The sequence below is a fragment of the Heterocephalus glaber genome, unplaced genomic scaffold (genome assembly GCF_053883595.1).
Source record: "Heterocephalus glaber isolate CG9 unplaced genomic scaffold, H.glaber_assembly_v1.0 deba00001531, whole genome shotgun sequence".
Lineage (NCBI taxonomy): Eukaryota > Metazoa > Chordata > Mammalia > Rodentia > Bathyergidae > Heterocephalus > Heterocephalus glaber.
The window spans coordinates 13,598,079-13,620,587 of NW_028258329.1; the positions used below are offsets into that span (position 1 = coordinate 13,598,079).

The window sequence follows — 22,509 nt, forward strand, 5'->3', positions numbered from 1 at the left end:
TTCTTGTCACGCCCAATGGATTCATTGTGCTGGCCTTCCTGGGGTTGTGATCCTCCTTGTCTTTTTCTAGGATACTGTCTAAAATTTTTTGGAGTGCTGGTTTGGTATTCATGAAGTTTCTAAGGTGCTTTTGGTCATGAAAGTATCTTATTTCTCCATCAATTTTGAAAGATAGTATTGCAGGGTACATCAATCTGTGTTGGAGTTTGTTTTGCTTTAGGGCTTGAAATATGTCACTCCAAGCTCTTCTTCCTTTGAGGATTTGCACTGAGAAGTCTGCTGTGATTCTGATGGGCTTTCCTTTGTATGTGATTTGTTTCTTTTCTCTCACTGCTTGTAGAATATTGTTCTTCTGTTGGGTTTCTGGAATCTTAACTATTATATACCTATGTGTAGATTTTTTCTGCTCAAGGCTAGGTGGAGTCCTATATGCCTTGCTTATCTGTAGGTCAAGTTCTTTTCCCCTGCTTGGGAAATTTTCTGCCAGCACTTCAGTGAACAGATTTTTTATGTCATCTGTACTCTCTCCTGTTTCTTCACTGACTCCGATCAGTCTTATGTTATTCCTCTTTGCATTATCTAGCAGCTGCTGGATTGATTTCTCATGGTTCCTTACAATTTTAAAGAAATTTTTCTTTTCCTGGTCACTAATTGCAGTCTTATCTTCTATATCTGAAATCCTGTCTTCACATTGGCTCATTCCGCTGTGTAAGCTTTCAGTGGAGTTTTAATCTCCTGGAAATCTGTTTGCATCTGTTTTATGGTTCCCATTTGTTTCCTATGTTGGGTTTCCATCATGTCCCTCGGCTCCTCTATTTTTTTATCTGTGTCCTCTCTAGATTTATTAATTGTGTCTTGCACTATGGGCACAATCTCTGTTGTTATGTGAGAAATTATTTCTGATTTCATTTTTTCCAGATCCTCTTTTGTAGCCAGGTCAGGGAGTCCAGGTGGTTGAGTATCAGATTGTTCCCTCTCGTATCTCTTTGGGGTTGCTGTAGGTGATCTGGAAGTCTGGTTTTGAGGCTTATTTACATATCTTCTCATTTTGACGGGGGGGGGGAGGGGGTAGTGCTGGTGCCCACGTGGCTCACCTCCTCTGGGCTGGGAGCAGTGCTATCCTTATGCCTTTATTTTAATGTGGGAGTTGTCTCTCTGTATCTGCAGGACTTTGTTTCTAGGCTCCCCCCCTTGGATATCCAAATCCATGCACGCCCAAGTTCCTAATATAAAATGCTATCACATGTGCAGATAACCCATGTATATTCTCTCATGTGCTTTAAACTACCTCTACATTACTTACACAGTAGAATATAATATAAATGCTGCATAAATAATATTTGCTGTATTATATTGCCTAGGGAACAATGATAAGGAAAAAGTCTGTACATGTTCAACACAGATGGGACTTTGTATTCAATATCTTCAGTCTGCAGTTGATTGGACCTGTGGATACAGAATCCTATGCATACAGAGGGCTGACTATATTTACACAAAAGTAAGCCAAAAGGTAAACAATATATCATATATTATGGTCTACAATAATTCTAGGAATAAATCTAGGAATAATTCTAAGGAAAGTCTTATGTAAATAATAATAAATTGTAGTACAGGTAGTATGCGGGTAAGGTAAAAGTTATAAAGGTAGCAAGCCAGTGACTCAAGTTAGGGTAACTGTTCCACTATAATCATAATAATGGAGAATACTGGACATGTGGTATAGGTGTTTCCACCTATGTAAATAGAAGAGAGAAGAGCCAGACTTCAGATGTAACAGGTACTATATCAAGTCCTAGAAAAATGAATCCGTTCCCATGGCCATATACAATAAACAGGTGGGAAGATAGTCGAACTCTGCATTCCAAGGCGATGAATTAGCCAGCTGTCCTAAAGAAGAGAGCTCATTACCCAGGCTCAATCACATCTCCTAGGAGATGGTACTTCTAAATGGCCCAACTAATTAGAATAAAATAATAATAAGAGATACATAGGTTTTTAATAATGTTAACAGACAAGCTCAATAAATCACAATGACAGAACAATGGACTAGAAACTGGCAGATATGCAAAGTTTAAAATTTATCAGCTCTGGGAAAGATACCAAGTTTCAGAAATGAAAATCTCAATAAAGCATAGGGATGTTAAGTATTCTTTGACATAAGGAAAGGAATTTCGCTGTGGAAATGGGCTGAGCAGGATGACTGGATGCTCAGAAGAACACGGGCTGAGCAACTGGCTCCCACATCCCAACTAAGCAGTGGCTAGACAGTCACCAGAGCTGTTGCCCTCAGCTGTTCTGGGGTGGTTTGCTCATAAACTTACCAAAGCCTCAGGAAGGCAAGTCTGGGATTAAATAAATGCACAAATAAAAATAAAAACAAAACTAAAAAGGGTATGAATAAGAATAAAGATGGTAAATAAACAACTTTAAATCCCTGGTATTCATACACTTGTAACCTGATTTATTTTAAGTGGACTGGTCTTTATGTGTGTTTTGTCTCTCCTTTACAGGGTATTAAACATTTATGACAATCTGGCTTTTTAGAAATATCATTTCAAACAAATGCCCAGCAGTGTTTACTTTTTAAAATCTCTGTTTAAATGTTAAACTTTTCATTGTTAGAACTGTATTACTTTTAAGTATTGTACAAATATTTAGAGGAATGTTGACTGTGTAGTGTTTAAAAGTGTGGATTGTTTAACAAATATAGAAAACAAATACACTGGGTGTTAACAGGGCAATGAAGTCTATGCACAAAAATTCATTGGATGCTAAGACTCCGTTGTTATAAATCTCTGTTGATGAATGAGGGAAGGCCAGTCTGCTATAACATGTGACACGCACTGACTGTATAAGGTACCTGTGACAAAAGATGGGTTTGTCATACCAGCAGTGCTGAGCTTTACACTGTAGAGGGAGTATTTTGAATCTCACTGGGTGAGCACAGTATCTCCTTGGAATAAATGAACCTGAAAGTCCTGGCTGATTATGTGCTTTGGTAGATAAAGAACACATTACTCAATCACTGTACTCTTTGGGGATTAAGATATCTAGATCTGGAAGCATTGCCAACAATGCAGGGCAGCTTGGGGACATTCCAGGAAAGTGATTCCCCAGTATCCTTTCACTGTAGATCCATTTTCTTTGTTAGGTGCAGTCTCTTTAGACTCTGGAGTACTAAGTACCCCAGACACCACACCCACTCACAAGTTAGATTGCTGTTGAGGATGCTCCACCTGGAAATGTTAGTCTCTGGCTCAGAAGTGATGATTTGAGTTGAATCACTGTATCTCTTTAGGCTCTAGTATCTACTTGACCTTGAATGAGTCTTCATTTGTTTGGGGATAGGAAAGATTTGTGCTCAACAAAGGCAACTCCAGTTAATGGAATATTTTTATACTTCAGCAAAGCATTTTAATTATTCCAGAGATAATTCACCTGCAGGAGGGAATCCTTGTCAAGACAGGAGTCTGCTTGCTTTTGTCTTAATATCTAATGACTAATTTCTCCTTGAATTAGATGTGAAAATCATTAAGTTCAAGAAGCATTGCATTGAAGGCCCGGGGAAGGAAGCCTCAATGCTTTTATTTGCATGAACTCTTTTTTTTTTTTAAAGTGAAGCCAATTGGCTTCTAGAAATGATGGCTTCTTCTTATGTCCCACTTTTTCCAAGGTTGTTGTTCTTTTGGTTTTATTGGAATGATTTATAGTATTCTCAAAAGATGACTCCTTATTACAAGCTCATCCTACTGGTGACTTCCCAAACCCCACTTTGAGAAAGGCTCTGAAGGCTATCCCAGTGTTTCCAGGTTTTTCATTCAAATGTACAGCTTCATTTGTAGAATTCTATCTTTCTAAGGAGGCGGCAGTCCACAAGGTGATGCAGACAAACTGAGGAACTGAGAGTGTCCCAGGAGCCGAACATGTGCTGCTTACCTCTCCCCTTCTGATTCACCCCAGAAGGTGGGGGGTCTTAAATTATGCAATCCCACCCACTGGGAAAACCTTTTCCACTCTCATCAGGAGCCTGTGCTATCACCAGCAGGATGGTGCACAGCTGGGAGCAGCAGCGAGGAGCAATCCCTGGAGGAAGCAAGGTTTCTACTATCAGCCTTCAGAAGGGTTTCCAGCAGGGCCAAGACTTCTTGTAAACTTACGGGGCCTTCAGGAGGGAGAAGGGCAGATCTGGGGACACCAAGGGGCTAATGTTGATGGAGCAAATACCATCTAACTGCTTACATGCCTACTTACCAATGCAGCAACGCACCAACTCACAACAAACCTGTGATCCTGGAACCACTGAAACCTCCCATTTATAGATGAGGAAACTAAGGCAGAGAGTGGTTCCCAAGGTGAGAGCAGCATTGCAGAAACACCACCTATGCCACCTGTCACCACAGCACATGATTGTGACAAGTGTGCTGCTGCTCTTGGTTTGAAAATTAAGCATGGAGGCTACTCCTGCTAATCAGAGTGGAGCTTAATTCTTAGAAATGGTGATGATGATGATGATGATGATGATGATGATGATGATGATGATGATGATGAAATCCCTACTTGGGATGGGGAAAGTGTCCAGATATGATGTGGATCTGGGGACTTTGTCGACGTTTTTTGAAGAAAGAAAGAGAGGGAAGGGTGAGAAGGGGGTGAGGAGGAGGAGAAATAAAAGAAAGCCAAAGAGGAGTGCTGTACAGTAGAGGTTTTGCTGAATGAAGATGCATAAACTAACAACAGAGAATGGAGCCAGGCTATCAGGGATTTAAATTCTGGCTTTGAGATTTAGTAGGTCTGGGACTGGAGCACATCACTACATCCCACGGACTGCTGTGGAGGTGAAATGAGACCTGGTGTGGAAAGCAAGTAGCCCAGGATCTCTGGCACACAACGGAGTGCTCAATAAGAATCAAAAACAACATAAGAGTGATCCACAGCCAAATTAGGGAGAGCACTCGGGCTCCCCGCCATTCACACAGTATGCCCCCAGAGCCATGAGGACACTTCATTCTCTGTGGAAAGGAACCTGTGTGAGCAGACTGGTGACACAGTGGGGAAGACACTGGGGCAGGGTGACCAAGGCCAGCGAGTGGTGGCTGAGCTCCTGGAGCATTGTTGGAGACAGGGGTTCCCAAGGAGACGCTCCTCCTGCAGATGGCAAAGCCATAGGCCAGAAGGTCAGGAAGTGAATGTCCTTGTCCACTGCCCTTCCTAAGAACTGGGGGTGCCCCAGGCAGTGGTCACTGTGGGGCTCAGTGTAGACTCTTTTCAACTCCATTCAGTGTATCTGATCTCTCTATGGAAAACAACCTTGACTTTCTTTTCCTTTAATAATATTGCCTTCAGTGCACCACTGTTAGAAATGCTTTCCCAGAGGGGAGATAAGTCCTGTATGCAACTGTTCAGTAATCATAACAGCAGCCTGTGCTTGTGGGGCTGGCCAGCTTGTTGGGTGGGACACCATGCTAGGGGCTCCTCAACCATCCCGGTAGCAGGGAGTCTTATTATCATTTCAGACAGAGGAAACCAAGGCTTCTCTGAGAGGCTGTGAACTCTACTTTGCCCAAGAATACACTGATAGTAAAATTAGTGGATTCAAACTCAGGTCAGCCTGAATTCCACAATATCTGGTTCTGATCTTGAGGTTTTCACAGGGATTTGGATCAGTAAAAGTTGTTTTCTGAAAGCTGAGTTGCCATGAAACACATCACAATTCATGGGACACAGAGAACAGAGATGTGGAGATAAAAGTTGTCAAATCCCAGCAGAAAGAAGTGAAAAGAGAAAAGAGGAGGAAGGGGAAGTGGAAGAGGAGGAGGAGAAGGAGAAAAGGAGGGAGGGAGAGAGAGTGAAGATGAAGAATACTACTACAGAGGTACAAGGCTGAATCAAAGGGAGAGTAAATCCCAAGAGTAAATGAAGCATCATGATGCAGTGTGAATGTTTAACAGCCACTGAGGTGGCTCCCAGTGTGGCCAAGGTCAGCTGCCACCCTTCATCATACATTGTCTGTGTCCTCCTGACTCGCCTAGGTGAGGAACCACTTGAGAGCAAGGGCAGAGCCACTCCATCATTAGACGTGGGCACCACTTCTTGTAGAGCAGTTGCTAATAAATGCAAGGTGGATTAAATGATCCAGTGAATGAATGAATGAACGAACCCCAGGGTCTTGAAGGGGAACAATTACAGTCTCTTAAGAAGCATTAACTATGGAAACAGAGATAAACGTATGATCGAAATATTAGTGAAATTCCACAGGCTCATGGTCTTGCAAAATGATTCCTTGCCTGTGGGGCCAGAGATCCAGAATGTGCATCTCTTCCTTGTTTGCACTGCTGATTCTGGAGGCATCAAGACTATTTCCTTGGGTAGGGGTTGGGGAGAGTCCAAGCGGAAGAGGAGGCCCACAGTGTCCGGAAGTCTTACAGTGAGTGCCTGAGACACACTGGCCCCAATCCAGGCAGCCTCTGGCTCTAGCCCTGAACCACTGTGGCCTCATCACTATGGCTGAGCCTGCCCCTAGTCTGTCCCAGGCTGTCAAAGAAGCTTCCCGATGCCTTCACCTTGTGCATTTACAAGAGAGGGGCACTAGGTGTCCTTTTGCCCTGACTTTAGAAGGCAGCAGAAGGAGAGTGATGTTTCCTATATACAGAGAAGGCTGTGACTTAAATGCATAGACAAGAAGCCATCAGCACTGAAAACAAGCACTTAGCATGAAACTTGAGCATCACCTGGTGGGGACTGGCAAGGGCAATACAGAGCCCATAGATTCCAGGGGTTTTTCTGAGATCGTCCAGTTTTCATAACCCCACCAAGGAGCCCCAAGAGAAAAGGAGTCCTGCCCCCAACCCCTGCCCCAAGGAGCCACTTTAAACCCAGGACAGAGCATCCACTGAGGCAGGGTTGTCATTCGCCCTGGAGGCTGCAGCTCCAAACCCCGTCACTTGGTCACTCCTCCCTCTGAGGGGGAAGTGGGAAGCATAGGTTTGCTCCAAGAAGGCAAGGATAAAGAAAGAAGCCGGGGAGGCAGCAGCATCTTCTTCAGACCCAAGTATTGTATCTTTCCATGTCAGAGGTAGGAGCAAGACAGTGACTGAAGGCATGAGGTCTTTTGTAAGCAAACAGCCACTGGGACTGCTTCCTGCTCACCAGCGCTTAGGACGCTCTCTGGGAGAACATGTCTCATCTCAGTGGCACTGGCTGCATCTAGCACTCATGAAAATGAAAACTCTACCCATGTGAGCATTCACTTTTGGAAAGTTCAAAAAGAAAAATAGCAGTGTTCAGGAAAGAAAAGGTGAAGTAAATCCCCCAAGTTGATGTAAATACACACTGTGACACCTAGGATATGTAGGATTATTTCCCAAAGCATGCAGTAATGTCACTGTGAATTGCCAAGAGGGCCTCGGGGTACAGAGTGCCCCAGTTTATCTGTGAGTGGGCTTCCCTGGCATTTCAGCTCATGTAAGTACAACTGTGAGGAGCCACTCTGACATTCAGCCCTGGTGGGGACCCTACGCATGCCGCCTCACTTTCTGGTTATTTCCTTTGCTTGCTCATTCAGTTGTTCATTTGTTCATGCATCACACACTCCAGGAACACCAACAGAGTGCCTGGAGTGTGCTCAGTGCCCTCTCCTGTGGTGTGTTTATCTCAGTGGCTTTTGGTGATGAGAGCATTTTTCCCACAGGAGGTTGCCCAGGGCTGGTGCTGAGCAGCCGCTCCATCAGCACCCACAAGAGAAGAACCAGGACAGGACCAGCCCCATCCCAGGAAGCCTAACCTGGCCCAGGATTCCAAGTGGTTGGGATTCCAGATGGTCCCCTTCACTGAGAAATTAAGACAGATTTTCACAGGAAATCCACACGAGGCGAGAGCACAGTGCTGAAGACAAATTGTGCAACAAAAAGCACTCGCCGTTCGGCCTGCAGAACAGGACGCTCCCTCACTGAGCTCCGCACAGTAACACTCAGCCAGAAGGCACAGGCTCCTAATCAAGGAAAATGAAGGTGAAGCTGCCCGCTAACTGGGAAGGGATGAGAGGCCTGGCAGAGACTTGGGAGCCAGGGTGCAATCCAGGTCCCCCAGTGAGGATGAATGTGCCCCCTTCCAGGAAGCCACACACTGCCAGGAGACCAGCAAGTGACACCACCAAGTCCAACATCACGGGGCCAAGTGAGCCTCAGCAACTGGTCCAGCAGATCCTCTGCAATTCAGCAGCCAGGAATTTGGGAGTAGACCCTCTCCAACAGTGCATTTGCGGGAGCGGTGAGGGAACTTTGAGGAAAGCAGAAAACCCGCACTGGGCTTGGAGATGCATGGCCACCCACCTGCTCATTCTGCACTTAGCAAATAGCAGGGATTTAGCACCTGCTCCATACCAGGATCTGAGCAAAAGCAGGTCAAGCCCCTGCCCTCACAGAGCTTATGAAACAATGAAGAATTATGCATCCACAGGTGAAATGGTGCCTCTGTCAGAGGCCAGGAAATGACCTCACACATGACGGGGAGCTGACCCCTGAGGATGAGCAGAATTTAAGGCAAGGGAAGCAGGAGGAGAGTCCTGGGAGGAGGGGAGCCCGGGACAAGGGCTGGAGGGGGCTGGGGAGGCTGGCGTGGAGGGAGCAAGGGCAGGAGCCATGTGAGAAGTAGCTGGGGGCCTCTACACTCCTGCTCTAAGATCTAGGAGTGAGGGGCTTGGGCAGCCTGCAGCACAGGAGGGACCAGAAGCAGGCACAGGAGCAGGCTGTGGAGGACTCAGGGGGTGAAATCAGGTGAACTCAGGATGGATGCTCGGGGAGGAATGGCGGTACAGAGGGCCCAGGCAGATTTCAATGCCTGTAAAAGTGAGGCTCCCTGGAGCTGGGGGTGCTGCATTCCAGATGCAAATGGAGCAGAAAGCAATCAGACACGGTGGGTGAGGGTTTTTGTTATGTGGGCCCCAGGCTGATTCTCTTTCCTCAGTAGTTTCATTAACAGTGTGGTGGATCTTGTGGGGAACAGCAGAAAGAGCCCTGGATTTGGAGTCTGGAGACTGGGTCCACTCCTAGGTGGGGGAAGCAAGGGACCCCTGGGCACGACCAGCCCCAGTGTGGCAGAGGTGGGCAATAACACAATAACACCCCCCCCCCCCGCGAGCTGAAGGGGCGGGCAGGGTGGGAGGGTGCTTGAGTGTTCTGGAAATCACAAATCATTAGCCATTAGCTTCCGAAGGCTGACTGCCCTGTGCCTCTGCCGTCAAAGGCAAGGGTTGTCCTGTGGGGTTTAAACCTCTGCTGCTATTGCATTTTCCCCAGCTAGAAAACCCGCTGGAAGGTCAGGAGTGCCAGTGTGGGTGGGGAGTTGGTCCCCCCCACCCCCCACTGTCACCTTGTCTGAAGCCCCACTGTTTTGGGGTACATCTGGGCCCTTGCCAGCAGCAGCCAGAGTTTTAGTATATTCTGCTGGAAAGTCAGTCAGAACCTGGTGATGCTACTGTGCTTTAGGAGAGTCTACTGTCAGAAGAGGTAGCACAGTGCTGTGGTTGAGGATACAGCCATGGAGCCTTTGCCAGGGTTCAAATGTCTTTCCATCTCTAAGTCTCAATTTCCTACCCGTTAGATGGTACCAATCCCTTACAGGGCTGGGGGAGTCAACATGATAATGCACAGGAGACAAAAATCCACGGCTGGTGTGTGTGTGCATGGCTGCTAGCAAGAAAGTGTTCATTTGTACTTCATTCATTCTACTGATGTCACCAGGCACTGTGCTGCACCCAGAAATGAAGAGAGGCGGGAGGGCTTTGCCCTTGGGGAACCCACAGTCTTTAGGTAGATGCAGAAAAGCAGACAGACCACCCTGGTACTGGAGTAACAGAGGCTTTGCAGAGGCCAAGTGGATGACAGGGGAATACAGCTAATCTTACATGGGGACACTGGGACATGTACACAGAGGGGCTGTGGCAGGGCTGCCTGGGGAGGAGCCCATGGAGGAAGCAGATTCCAGGGAGACATGACAGCAAAATGAAGCCCTCGCAATGCGTTCTGGGGACTGCAGGGAGCTTGGGGGTGCAGAGACAGAGACAGGGACATGGCAGAGGGGACTCAGGTCCCATCCATCCAGTTTCCCAGGGCAAGTGACACCAGGGAAGACTGACAATAAAACACACCATTGTGGGCATGAGATTCAGCACACCAGAAAATGAACATCTTGTATATTTGTCTGTCATACTCCTTCACCATTCTACAAACACCAAGCATCTCCTAGATTCAGGAGGGCATGTCAGTCCTCGTCAACATGGGACTCACCTGCAGGGCAGGTGCGCACAGGACAGTACTAGACACAGAGGACAAGGATGCGGCTGAAGTGGAGCCTAAGAGCTAAGTCATCAGAACAGCAAGATCAGGAGGGGCCTCAGCCAGGGCTTAAAGGAAGTTACATGGCTGAGATGCAAAACTGCCTTGACTGGCAGGTTCCCACCAGGGGGAGATACTGAAGTTTAATAAACCCAGGCATTTGTTCATCGGCTGCCTGCTTTGTAGAATGCCTACATGACAGTGGCTACAAGCTGGGGACTCCCTGGGTGTTCTGGAACAAGACTCTGCTAAGGGTTGCAAACTCAACAGATGAGCAACTGTACTGAAAACAGACCTTCAGGCCTGTTGCATGGGGGAGTGCTGCAGATCCAAATGTCCAGCCACCACAGTGCAATTTGCTCCATAAATGGGAACAAGCACAAATACCAACTTCACGCAGCTGCTGTAGAGTTTAAACCAGTCCCCATGTGTTAACACTGGGCGGAGCCAAGGGACACAGGCAAGGTTCACAATTGGGAAAGAGCCGGAATTGAACCCAGGTGGCTGGATCTGAACTCCAGGAAGGCTGTCCTGTGGCTCTCCCGGGACCCTGGGAAGCCGGGGAGGTCGGGGGTGGCGGGGGGACTACTCTTGACAGCGCTGCTCTGGGGTCTGCAGAGCTTGACAGAGACACAGATTGACGGTAGAAGAAGAAACTCTTTTGCAAGCTCAAGCAATACACATGTGAAATAGTGACATACAGATTTTGAGAGCCATGTTAATTCCTCTGATGTGTGACACTGATACTCATTTGTACCATAAGTGCATAGTATGCTGTGGGGAAGCAAATTAGATGAAGTTGTTTTGGGAACACCAGGTAGCACTGCATGGCACTTCTGGATAGAATGGTCACGTGGCAAAAACACTGTGTCACGGGGGGAATAAAGGATGTAAGCACACGGCCCCTCTCCATGTGCTGGCACATGTACGATTTGTTGATTAGCAGAGAAGCTCATGTCCCTGTGCTCTGGCTCTGGGGGAATCTTCTGGAGATGCAGCCTCCCTCTCCTGTTGGGACACAGTCTAGGCCATTAGTGGACCAGCTGCCTCTGAGAGTGGCTAATCCTAAATGAAAAATCATTCGTCATCAGAAGTGTAGCATGTACATGAGTCACAATTTGTGTGTTCCAGACCCATCTACCCAACTGCGCAATTGCCAGCTCGAGCACAGGCCCTGCAGTGCTCACGTTGTCGTTCATCTGACCTCACTGCCTATCATGTGCTCCCCTACTAAAATGTAAGCTCTGAAATATAAGCCACTTGGTCACAGCTGTGTCCCCAGCCCGCCCCCCCCCCGGGGGGGCGGTCTCGGTAAATACTGACTGAATGGAACCAATCAAGAAATGAGCAGCTGGATGGTAATCCAAGCATCCTGAAGCCCTGGCAACCCCATCTCTGACCCTCTCACCATCCAGGGAGCGTGGCCTTCCCCACCTGTCCTCTGCCCCTCAGTCACCTCCTAGGGACTTCTTGCTGTGGTTCCACCACCCAGGCTGTCCTACCTAGCTTTCTCTGTGACCCCCCCACTGCACGGTGAGTCCTTTGATAGCCTGATTGTATCTTTTGCATCTGTGCATGCCCAGAGATGATGAGAGATCACTGTGGACCTCTTTTAAGACAGGACTGTCACCCCAGGAGAGTCTGGAAAGGCTGCCGTCACTGTCCCCCGGGGCCAGGTTCCCTCTGCCAAGCCAGCCTATTCATCCCAGTGGGTCTGGTTACTAGCACAGTGTCCATGGCCCCTTGGACCCTTGGAGGACGACCCGAGCTCTCTCTCCAGCCAGCCAGCCTGGGCTCCCAGGTCCCAAGATCCAGTTTGGGAGGCCTCTTTGTTTTGTTTTTGGTACCAGGGATCGAACTCGGTTCCTTGTGCTTTCAAGGCAGGCGGCGGAACCACTGAGCTAAATCCCCGGCAGGGGGCCTGTTTTATTAAGCACATACTTATGCAGGGGGAGGCAACCTCATAGGACACGAACTGGGTGGCTTTCTCACCTCCCGATGCACTCCAGACTCCGAGGAATGAACTTTTATGGACAATTCCAAATCATAGCATTGGTAGAAACTCATGAGGAACATGGGTCAGACATGATATTAGGTTATTAAATTCGTGTCTTTGCAGCAATAGCTCCAGTTCTTTCAATTCCTCACAGGCTCACAGGCACAATTAACAGTCTTGAGCTGGCAATGCTTTTGTTCCCAGGACAATGTTGTCAGGGCAGAAGTGTGTGACAATTTTACATGTATGGAAATGACGCCGGGAGAGGGGAGAGATGGCAGAGCTGGCAGAGAGTAAGACAGCAGTCTGGGTTCTCGCTGTGATTCTTGAGCACAATTCTTGAGCATGCATAACTGGTGCCCCTCCTCCTATAGGCGGTCAGGAAAGACTACTGATGTTAGATCTACAGGGAGCCCGGAAGGCTATGTCTGTAGGGCTGAAAGCTGTCTGGTGAGTACTCAGTGCCAGAGAGAGGCGGCTGGCCACCCACCTTTGCTCTGTCCTGGCTTCCTGGGAAGGGGTCCCCCAGCCTTGCTCCCACCTACGGCAACCTGCTCATTCCTAAAGTCCAGTCCAGAGCACAGAGTCACGTCCATTAGGGGACATCACACGCAGCTCACTGACGGGCAGCTGTGACTGAGCAGCTTGTAGGGTTTCAGGCCACGTTCAGCTACACTGTCATTTTCCTCGCCTTGAAGGGACACTGCATCATCGTTTGTGGGTCACGATTTGATCAGAAAAGCTGGATTAGTGTTGTGTTTTTTTTGGTGCAGGGGACGGAACTCAGGACCTCGCACTTGCCAGGCAGGCACTGTGCCACTACATCCTACATCCCCAGCCCTCGAATTAGTTTCTTTTAAAAAAGATAGTGAGGGCTCTGCTGCATTCTTCAGGGGACTGTTATTAAGAGGGGCTCATATTTCTTCCCAGAGGGAGTAAAACATTTTTCGTCTTCAGTGGAAGGACAGACTGAACGTGAAGAAACGTATTCCGGAGGTGGCTCTTTACAGCGCCTGTACCAGGCAGAGGGACCCAACTCCAGAAGTCCTTTATTGCTTCAAGATCCTCAGAAGTGGCCTAAAAGAGCTCGAGACTTCTGTGGATGGGTCAGCACCGTCTCTTTCCTTTTTGTGCAGTTCCATCGACAAACATTTGTATTTATTATACATCAGGTCCTATATAAACCACTGAGATCCCATCAATAAAACCTGGCTACATTTTTTTTAAGCAATTCTGGTCGTAGGTTAAGTGCAATGCTGGTGGAGGCCAAGCTTTCAAAACAAATACTATTCTGCTTCTGCCTCAACTCAAGTCCTCTAACACCTAGTCCCCAGTGCCACCCTTCCCTGCACCCGCCCCCCTCCCGATGCTCCATTTTCCTGACCACCAGTGGACGAGGCGGCCTTTACCTCTCAGCTGCTGGAAGCAGGAGGCACTGCTGTCTGGCTCCAGGGGGTGCCGCAGGACCCCATTGCTGGGCTTGGGCCTTTCGTATTCTCTTTCGGGGAGCATGGCCTGCTCGCTCTCCATGGCAGGGTCTGCGTTTGGAGGCAGGGACTGTGGGAACCCGAACATCAGGAGGGAAGAGAAGAAGAGTAAGGCACCGCAGAGCAGAAAGCCGCCCCACCAGGCTCCAATCCAGCGGGGGTCGTCCGGAGTGATGTCCAGGTTGCCTGCAGAGGAAAGGAGCACACCTCAGTGGGACGGGACATGGGACAGGCGGGCTGTGGGATTTGCTGAGGACTTGAATCTGCTGCATGGAGAAGCCAAGGGCTCCAGGAATGGGCTGGGGTGGGGGGACTAGCCATCAGGCTAGGAAACCTATCCGTTCTACATCAGCACTCCTGTTTCTCCCAACGCCGGAGACTGACCATGTTCCTGCTTTCATTCTGTCTACCCTGGGTTTATATCAGTCTAAACAAAAACAGTCTGAAGCCAGACAGCCTCTGAATTTAGGCTGGAATTGGCTAGCTTAGTAATACTGCCAAGGTGTACTTGTGAAAACACAAGGAAACACTTATTGTTCAAGGGTAGATTTTTTACTAGGTATAGTCACTCTCAACTCCCCCAAAGAAGCTAATCTGAAATCCCATTCAACACCCCCTCTCTGTCTTAAATCAGGCTCACTGTTTAAAAGGACAGGTACAGAATAGAGGTCAAGAACATGAAGCTGGACCTGATAAACATCCTGACCGCCTAGGTTGAAGTCCTGCCCCCTTCTCTCTGTGGGACTTTAGGTCAGTGTGTTGAGCTATCAATGCCTCCGGTACTGATTTGTACCACACTGACTAGGATGACAGCGCTTACCTTATAGTCAGTGAGACGATCTCGTGAACCAGCCCAGACGTAAGGTGCTCAGACTAGTGCCTGGCATGTGCTTGAGCCCTCAGTGGAGGGGGCTTGTTATTTATGACTGCAGCCCTCTATTTACAAGCTAGTTCAAACATTGTTGGTGGTCTGTGGTTTGGCATCAGCCCGCTTTCCAAAAGTTTTGCAGCCAACCATGTGCCTAAAGGCACTATGCATGTGGTTTGCAGGCTTATACTCTTCTTTGATTTGCCAGCTGAAGTCATGGGAACATAACCTACAGCTTACTCCTTGGCATATTTCCTTCTCTGTCTATACAGCTGCCTTGCAAAGCACATTCCCGGATGAGCTGCTTAGAAATGTCTCTCTGAGGATAAATAATACTCTTGGAGCCTGGAAGAAGATTCTTGGAGACCTGGGAAATAGCACGTGAGTTAAGACCAACAGCACTCCAGGCCTGGACCAGATGGATGGACAGTTCTGGGAAGAAGAATGACTGCAGACACCAGATGAACGCTTCCCGTTTATAAAATGCCCTCCCTAAAGACTCTTCAGGCCACATTAATGATAATGCCACCATCATTTATGGAGGGCTTCCCTCCGCTCCAGGCAATATGCAGGGCACATTCTTAGCTGCTCCTTACAACACTACAAAGTAGGGGCTTTCATGATCCCTATTTTGCATAGACGATAAAACAGGTCAAGTTCTTTGGCCAAGTTCACAGAATTAAAGGTGGAGCACAGGCATGTGCACACCAAGGCCCACGCTCCTAGCTATGCTGTTGCTCTGGATCATCTGGATTTGCTCTGCTCCCCCCTAGGCCCTGGGTAATGATGAGTTTGTGCTTTGTACAATGTACCTAAGATGAGCAGCTGTTCCGGTAGGTGGCAGGTTGGCTTTGTTACACTGATCTCAGTCCTGGAGACCCTGACATAAGCACTAACCATGGTATACAAACGACCAGATGCTTTAGTGTAACCGGATGCTGGAGAAGAGCGTGTGTGAGCCTCAGGGGTTGGGGCTGAATCCCAGTCCTGCCATTTACCAGCCTTATCACTCCCTGAGCCTTAGTGTCATCATCTGCAAAATAAAGATGGCATCCCTTTTGAGTAGCTGCGAGGAGAGATAATGAGCAAGAATCCCCTGTCACATAGTAGGGTCTTCATTTATGGCAGCTCTTATTATTTTTATGATTTTACATAGATCAACAGGAATTTCAATGGACAGATTTTTACACAGGGTCTGGCATGGGAAAACACAAGGTGATCTTGAAAGCATCTTTATGCAAATAAGGGATAAGGAAAGGAAGTAAGATTGCCTCTGGTAGCTGCAGAGGAATGTTTTCACTCATCACTTTCTGTGTCTCTTTACCTGCTGCCAAGTAATAATGAATGGAAACAAAAGCCAGCAGAAGGCTGCTCAGCATTTCCCTCCATTGTCTATGGGCTCCACAAAGGGGGACTGAAGAGTTGGCAGATGTGAGCGAGTGAAGACAGAGAAATCCTCAGATGTGAGCGAGCGAAGGGAGAGCAATCCTAGCAGTTGTTGGGAGAAACAAAATTAGTGATGTGTAGAAAGTCACAGGCAGTTAGCGACTCTGCTGTATGTGAGAGTAAACATCCCAGGGAGAGGGGTGTGGTGGGGAAGGCAGGCGCTGTTCGTGTAAATGTGTCAGCTTGCTCCCTAGAGGTGCATATGTGTGCATGGGAAGCTGACATTGAAAGCCAGGGAAGAGGGCATCACCTGGGTCAGAACCAAGGGACACTTGACACTTGGGCAAGACCAGGGGAAGGGGTCTGCAGGGAGGGGAGCTGAGGACAGGATTCTGCAGATCCAGGAAAACCACAGTTGGCCCATTTGGGAAGATATCAATTTTTTCCCTCCATTTCAATGATCCTGAGCAGTGTGGCAGGGAGAGAAATAAGAAGCTGAGGAAAAACTCCTCAGCGCTGGAGCATGCTGCCTCAGAAGAGGCCAAGCCAGTCTGAGAAACTTCTTTTCTCTACCCATCTCTATGAGAAATAGTATTTTTATGAGACATTTTGGCTAGTTACAGTGAAAATCTCCCTCCACTTGGCTGACAATTATGAACACTCAGTGTAGAATATTCCAGAAAGACTTATGTTGAGGAAGAGTCCTCCATGTGGGCTGGCAAAGAACAGTGTGGTAGAGGTCACCAATGCCAGCATTTGGATTCTGGGGACAAGGAGGGCTCCACCTCTGAGAAGTTAAGTGTGTGAGTTTTGTCCATGAAATGCGAGCAGAGAGGACTTGTGTCATTTCTTTCTGAAGTATGTATGAGCTGGTGGGTGACTCTCTTAAGTTTCTTCCTTTTCAGATGGTCCCTGACAGGTTACATGATGAACAAAGTAACCCCCACTGGCCTCACTGGATGTACAATATGAACAAGAAATAAGCCTTTTATCTTCTAAGCCACCAAGAATTTGGGGGTGTCTGTTACTAACACTTGATGTAGCCTATCCTGACTAGTAAAAAAGGCTTGGGAAATACACATTCCTGCTCTGTACCCATAGTGGTCCCAGAAGGGGTTGGGATGGTAAAAGTATTGTTTTAGGCATAGCTGGAGCACAAGGCTTGAAAACTTCCTTACTTCTTTTTTCTTTTAATCTGGTTCGTATCTTGACTTCATAAAGATCACTGTAGTTTCAGTCCTTTAGTGAATGCTGCTGTGTCAGTAGGATGTCCAGAACAAAAGTGAAAAGCACCAATTTGTCTCATTCACTTAGATGCATTGAACTGACAATAAAACCAGGCACATGGATGAGGAAAGACGAATACAGAGGGGTCAAGATCTTTGGCTAAGGGGACAGCCCAAGCAAAGGCATGACACCCCCAGGGACCTCTGAGTGGACAAGTAAAGCTCCACCAGCCACGTGTCTACCCCTCGGTCCTTCCAGACACTAGCAAATGGGCTGTTTTTGCTTTGGGGTGAGCTTGCTAGGAGGACAATGAGCATAGAGCACAAAGGAGAGCTGTGCACTGGGGCGCCACGATGGGATGGCTGCCTGCCATGAGCCAGGCACAGTAGGTCTGCGTTTGCCTAGGTGCTGATGGCACAGAAAGTCTTTCATACAAGATCCATTTTTGTGCTCACAGCCAGAGGTGCACCGGTGAAGAGCGGAGGCGCTTGGCTGCCTGCAGCACCAACCCAGTGTCCCCCGCCCCCGCCCAGCCTCTGGCCTCCTGGTTGTGCCTGTACCTGGATCCGCACCCCAGAGGCACAGTGGGGGTCATAAAGGCCATTGTCCTGAGCTTCAGAAGATAGAGCAGAAGTGGACAACAGATTGAGGGCCTCTCTCAGGCTCCTTCATGAAAACTGAAGCCCAATGGAAAAGTGAAGAGAATCTCTGCAATAAAGGCATACCAGACCACCATGCTTGGTAAGTTGGAGGGATCATCACCTCCCATTGGAACCTGAACTATCTTCAGCGGAAAGGCAGCTGGAACCTGCAGTAGAACCTTGTAGAATTCAACCCTGCAGGAGGACAGGGAGCTCACCTTGGGCTTTGCAGCCAGAAATCAACTTGAATCTCAGGGGTCTGCTGCTGGCTTGCTGAGACTCATTGACATATAACTGCACACTGCTGCCCACATTGTCTATTGTGACAGAAGAGACATACCCTGAAGGAGGTCCTTCATTTTTAAAATTATTCTTTCAAAATTATTATTTTTTTATTTTTAATTTTTAGTTTTTTTCTATTCTTTTCAAATTTTTTTTCTTCTTTTTCTTTTCTTTCTCTCTTTCGCTGACTCTCTCGCTCTCCACATTGTTCTTCATCTCCCTTTTTATTCCTGTTCCTGTACTAATTTGGATTTCTTCTTTCTTTTTCTTTTCTTCTCTCTTTTTCCTTCTCCCGATTTGTCATTAGTTTCAAAGGAAAGTGAATACAGTTTCTAGCTTCCCTATTGCTGATCGATTGTTCTGTCCTTGTCTTTGTTCTTTAATTCTGTCTTTTCCTCTTGTCTTCAACAGTTCCCTAGAGTCTGCATGATCTTCCTGTGTCCTCTGACCTTACTTCTAACCTTTCCCTATCCTTCTACCTATCTCTCCCTCCCCAACTTCTTCTGAGTCCCAATCCCTAAGGGTAAAGTTATTATATTGAAGAATTTATTCACTTATAAACATATTTTGGGCCGGTCCTCGATTTTGATTTAATTCATATGGTGGAAAGTGATAGATTAATAACAACCACAAATTGTCATTTTCTAAGCTGAACTTTATACTATTGTTATAGCTGATTGTATCACTTGGGCTAAGGTGTTGTGATTGATCTAATCAGTTGTCCTTCTGGTATAATGAAAATGAGATTGCCCCAGAGTCATTAGAGACTCAAAACCTTAAGACCAGCTATACCTAGAAGACACCTCTGAGAAGCAATCATTCCATAAGGGTTCTAAATATAAGCAACAAAGATACCTACAATAAGCAATATCAAAGTATCAACCCAGGAACTAAACCAAGGACAGTACCAACAACAAAAATAGAAATGAGAAGATACCTAAGCAAGGCACAGTCACAGACTTACAGCTCACCAAGGGCAAACTCTGGTGGAAACAAAGTGGAAAAGTCTGATAATTAGTCACCTGGACACCCTGAACTGATGGCACAGAAAGTAACAAAACAGACAAATGAGGCTTTGTAAAAATTCAAAACAGAAATAATTTCCTAGATAACTACAGAGATGGTGAGCAGAATGAAAGACATGATTAGAGACTCTAGAACAGAAACAGAAAAAAAAAATAGGTAAGTTCAGGACCATAATGGAAGCCACGAATACCCAGCATGGGAAAGAAATGGAAATCATGAACACCCAACATAAGAAAGAAATGGAATCCATGAAAAAGATTCAAACAGATATCCAGGAGATTAAAAACTCTATTGAAAGTATACATAGCAGACTGAGCCAATCTGAAGACAGAGTATCAGATATAGGAGACAGGATGGTGGTCAGTGACCATGAAAAGAGAGATCTCTTAAAACTAGTAAGGGACCATGAGAAATCAATCCAACAGCTCCTAGAAGATGCAAAGAAGAATAATATAAGACTGATAGGAGTCACAAAAAAACAGGAGAAACTACAAGTGACATAAAAAACTGTTCACAGAATTAATGACAGAAAACTTCCCAAACAGAGCAAAAGAATTTGACATACAGATAAGTGAGGCATATAGGACTCCAACTAGCCTTGATTAAAAAAAAAAATCTACACCTAGACATATAATAATCAAGATCCCAGAAACCCAACAGAAGAACAAAATACTACAAGCAGTTAGAGAAAAGAAAAAAATCACACGCAAAGGAAAGCCCATCAGAATCACAGTAGACTTAGCAACACAAACCCTCAAATCAAGGAGAGCCTGTGGTGAGGTATTTCAAGACCTAAAAGAAAACAACCTCCAACTTAGACTAATGTATCCTGCAAAAACTATCTTTCAAAATTAATGGGGAAATAAGATACTTCCATGACAATGAACACCTGAGAAACTCCATGAATACCAAACCAGCACTCCAAACAATTCTGAACAATATTCGAGAAAAAGACAATGAAGGTCACAAGTCCATGAGACTCAACAGAGCAAATCCATCAGGCAAGGCAAGAAATTAAAAGGAGAGGGGAAAAGATAAAAAAGAGCCAACAATAGGAAGATAACATGACAATGATAAGTCAATACATATCAGTTATAACCATCAATGTTAATGGGCTCAACTCACCAATCAAAAGAAACAGACTGACAGAATGGATTAAGAAGCAAAATCCAACAATATGCTGTATACAAGAAATGCACCTAGTTCAAAAAGAAACTCATAGACTGAAGGAAAAAGGATGGAAAACAGTTTTGCATGTGACAGGAACCCAGAAAAAAGCAGGCGTAGCTATCTTATTTACAGAGAAAGTAAATTTCAAACCAAAACTAACTGAGAGACAAAGAAGATCACTACACCCTTGTAAAGGGAACAATCCAAGAGGAAGAGATGACAATAATAAATATATATGTACCAAATACCAATGCCCCAACTATATAAAACAAATATTAAGGGACAGGAAAAACCAAATAACCACTAATACACTTGTAGTGGGGGACCTCAATACCCCACTGTCACAAATGGATAGATCATTTAAACAAAAAATCAACAATGGAATACTAGAACTGAATCAAGCTTGTGAATAAATGGACTTAATAATAAACATCTACAGAGTGTTCCACTCCATAAAATCAGAATATACATTCTTTTCAGCTGCACACAGCTCATTCTCCAAAATAGACCACATACTAGTTCATAGAACATGTTTAAATAAATGCAAAAGAATAGAAGTTATCCCATGTATATTATCAGATCATAGTGCAATTAAACTGGAGATCTATAGCATAAGAAACTGTAAGAACTTCACAAACACATGGAAATTGAATAACACTCTCCTGAACAACCAATGGGTCACAGAGGAAATTAAAGAAGAAATCAGACAGTTTTTACAAATAGATGATAATGCCAATACAACATACAGGAATCTATGGGACAAAATGAAAGCAGTTCTACAAGGGAAATTCATAGCAGTGAATGCCCACACTAGGAATACAGAGTGAGCTCAAATAAACAACCTAATGCTGAATTTTAAGCTCCTAGAAAAAGAAGAGCAAGACAAACTCAAAGCTCATACCAGGGAGGAAATTATAAAGATCAGAGCAGAAATCAAGGCAGTGGAGACTAAGAGAATGACACAAAAAAATCAACAAATTGAAGAGTTGGTTTTTCAAAAGAATAAATAAAATCAATAAACCCTTAGCCAACCTTATCAAAAAAAGGAAAGAAAAGGCTCAAATTCATGCAATTAGGAATGAAAAAGGTGAAGTCACAACAGATCCAGCAGTTAACCAGAGGATCATCAATACCTACTTCGAGAACCTGTACTCTAATAAGATGGAAAATACAGAAGAAATAGACAGATTTCTAGATACATATGAATTCCCAAAGTTGAACTAAGAAGATAAAAAATTCTAAACACCCCAATTACAATCAGTGAAATTGAAAACATAATTAAAAATTTACCAACAAAGAAAAGCCCAGGTCCTGATGGCTTCACTGCTGAGTTCTACAAAAAATTTAGAGAAGAAATATTGCCACTACTCTTTAAACTTTTCAATGAAATTGAAAGGGAAGCAAGGCTTCCAAATTCATTCCTGGAAGCAAGTGTTACTTTGATTCCAAAACCAGGGAAAGACCCAACCCAAAAAGAGAACTATAGGCCAATCTCCCTAATGAACATAGATGCAAAAATCCTCAATAAGATACTGGCAAACAGAATACAGAGGGTCATCAAGAGAAGATCACACACCCTGATCAAGTTGCATTTATCCCAGGGATGCAAGGATGGTTCAACATATATAAATCAATAAATGAAATATACTATATTAACAGAGCCAAGGACAAAAACCATACAATCATCTCAATAGATGCAATAAAAGCATTCAATAAAATTCAACACCCATTCATGATAAAAAAAAAAACCCTGAAGAAAATTGGAATAGAGGGTCTTTATCTCAAATTGATAAAGGCCATCTGTGAAAAACCAACAGCCAACTTCATACTAAATGGTCAAAAACTGAAAACCTTCACACTAAAATCAGGAACAAAACAAGGATGCCCACTATCACCACTCCTGTTCAATATAGTTCTGGAAACATTAGCTACAGCAATTAGAAAAGAGAAAGAAATAAAGACAGGAAAGGAAGAAGTCAAACTGTCATTATTTGCTGATGATATGATACTCTACATTGAAGACCCAAAAAACTCCACCAAAAGACTTCTAGACTTAATTGACAGATACAGTAGAGTAGCTGGATCAAGCTAAACA

General features: G+C 45.5%; 1 protein-coding gene across 4 annotated transcripts in view; it reads right to left on the reverse strand.

The window, feature by feature from the left end:
* The window catches only part of Slco3a1 (solute carrier organic anion transporter family member 3A1), a 318,089-nt gene that overhangs the window by 53,701 nt on the left and 241,879 nt on the right, over positions 1-22,509 (reverse strand). For all 4 annotated transcript variants that reach the window (XM_004852723.3, XM_087188354.1, XM_004852722.3 and 1 more), the window contains one exon: positions 13,737-14,000. In XM_004852723.3, the coding sequence (XP_004852780.1) occupies positions 13,737-14,000 (264 nt within the window). The remainder of the gene's footprint in view (positions 1-13,736; positions 14,001-22,509) is intronic.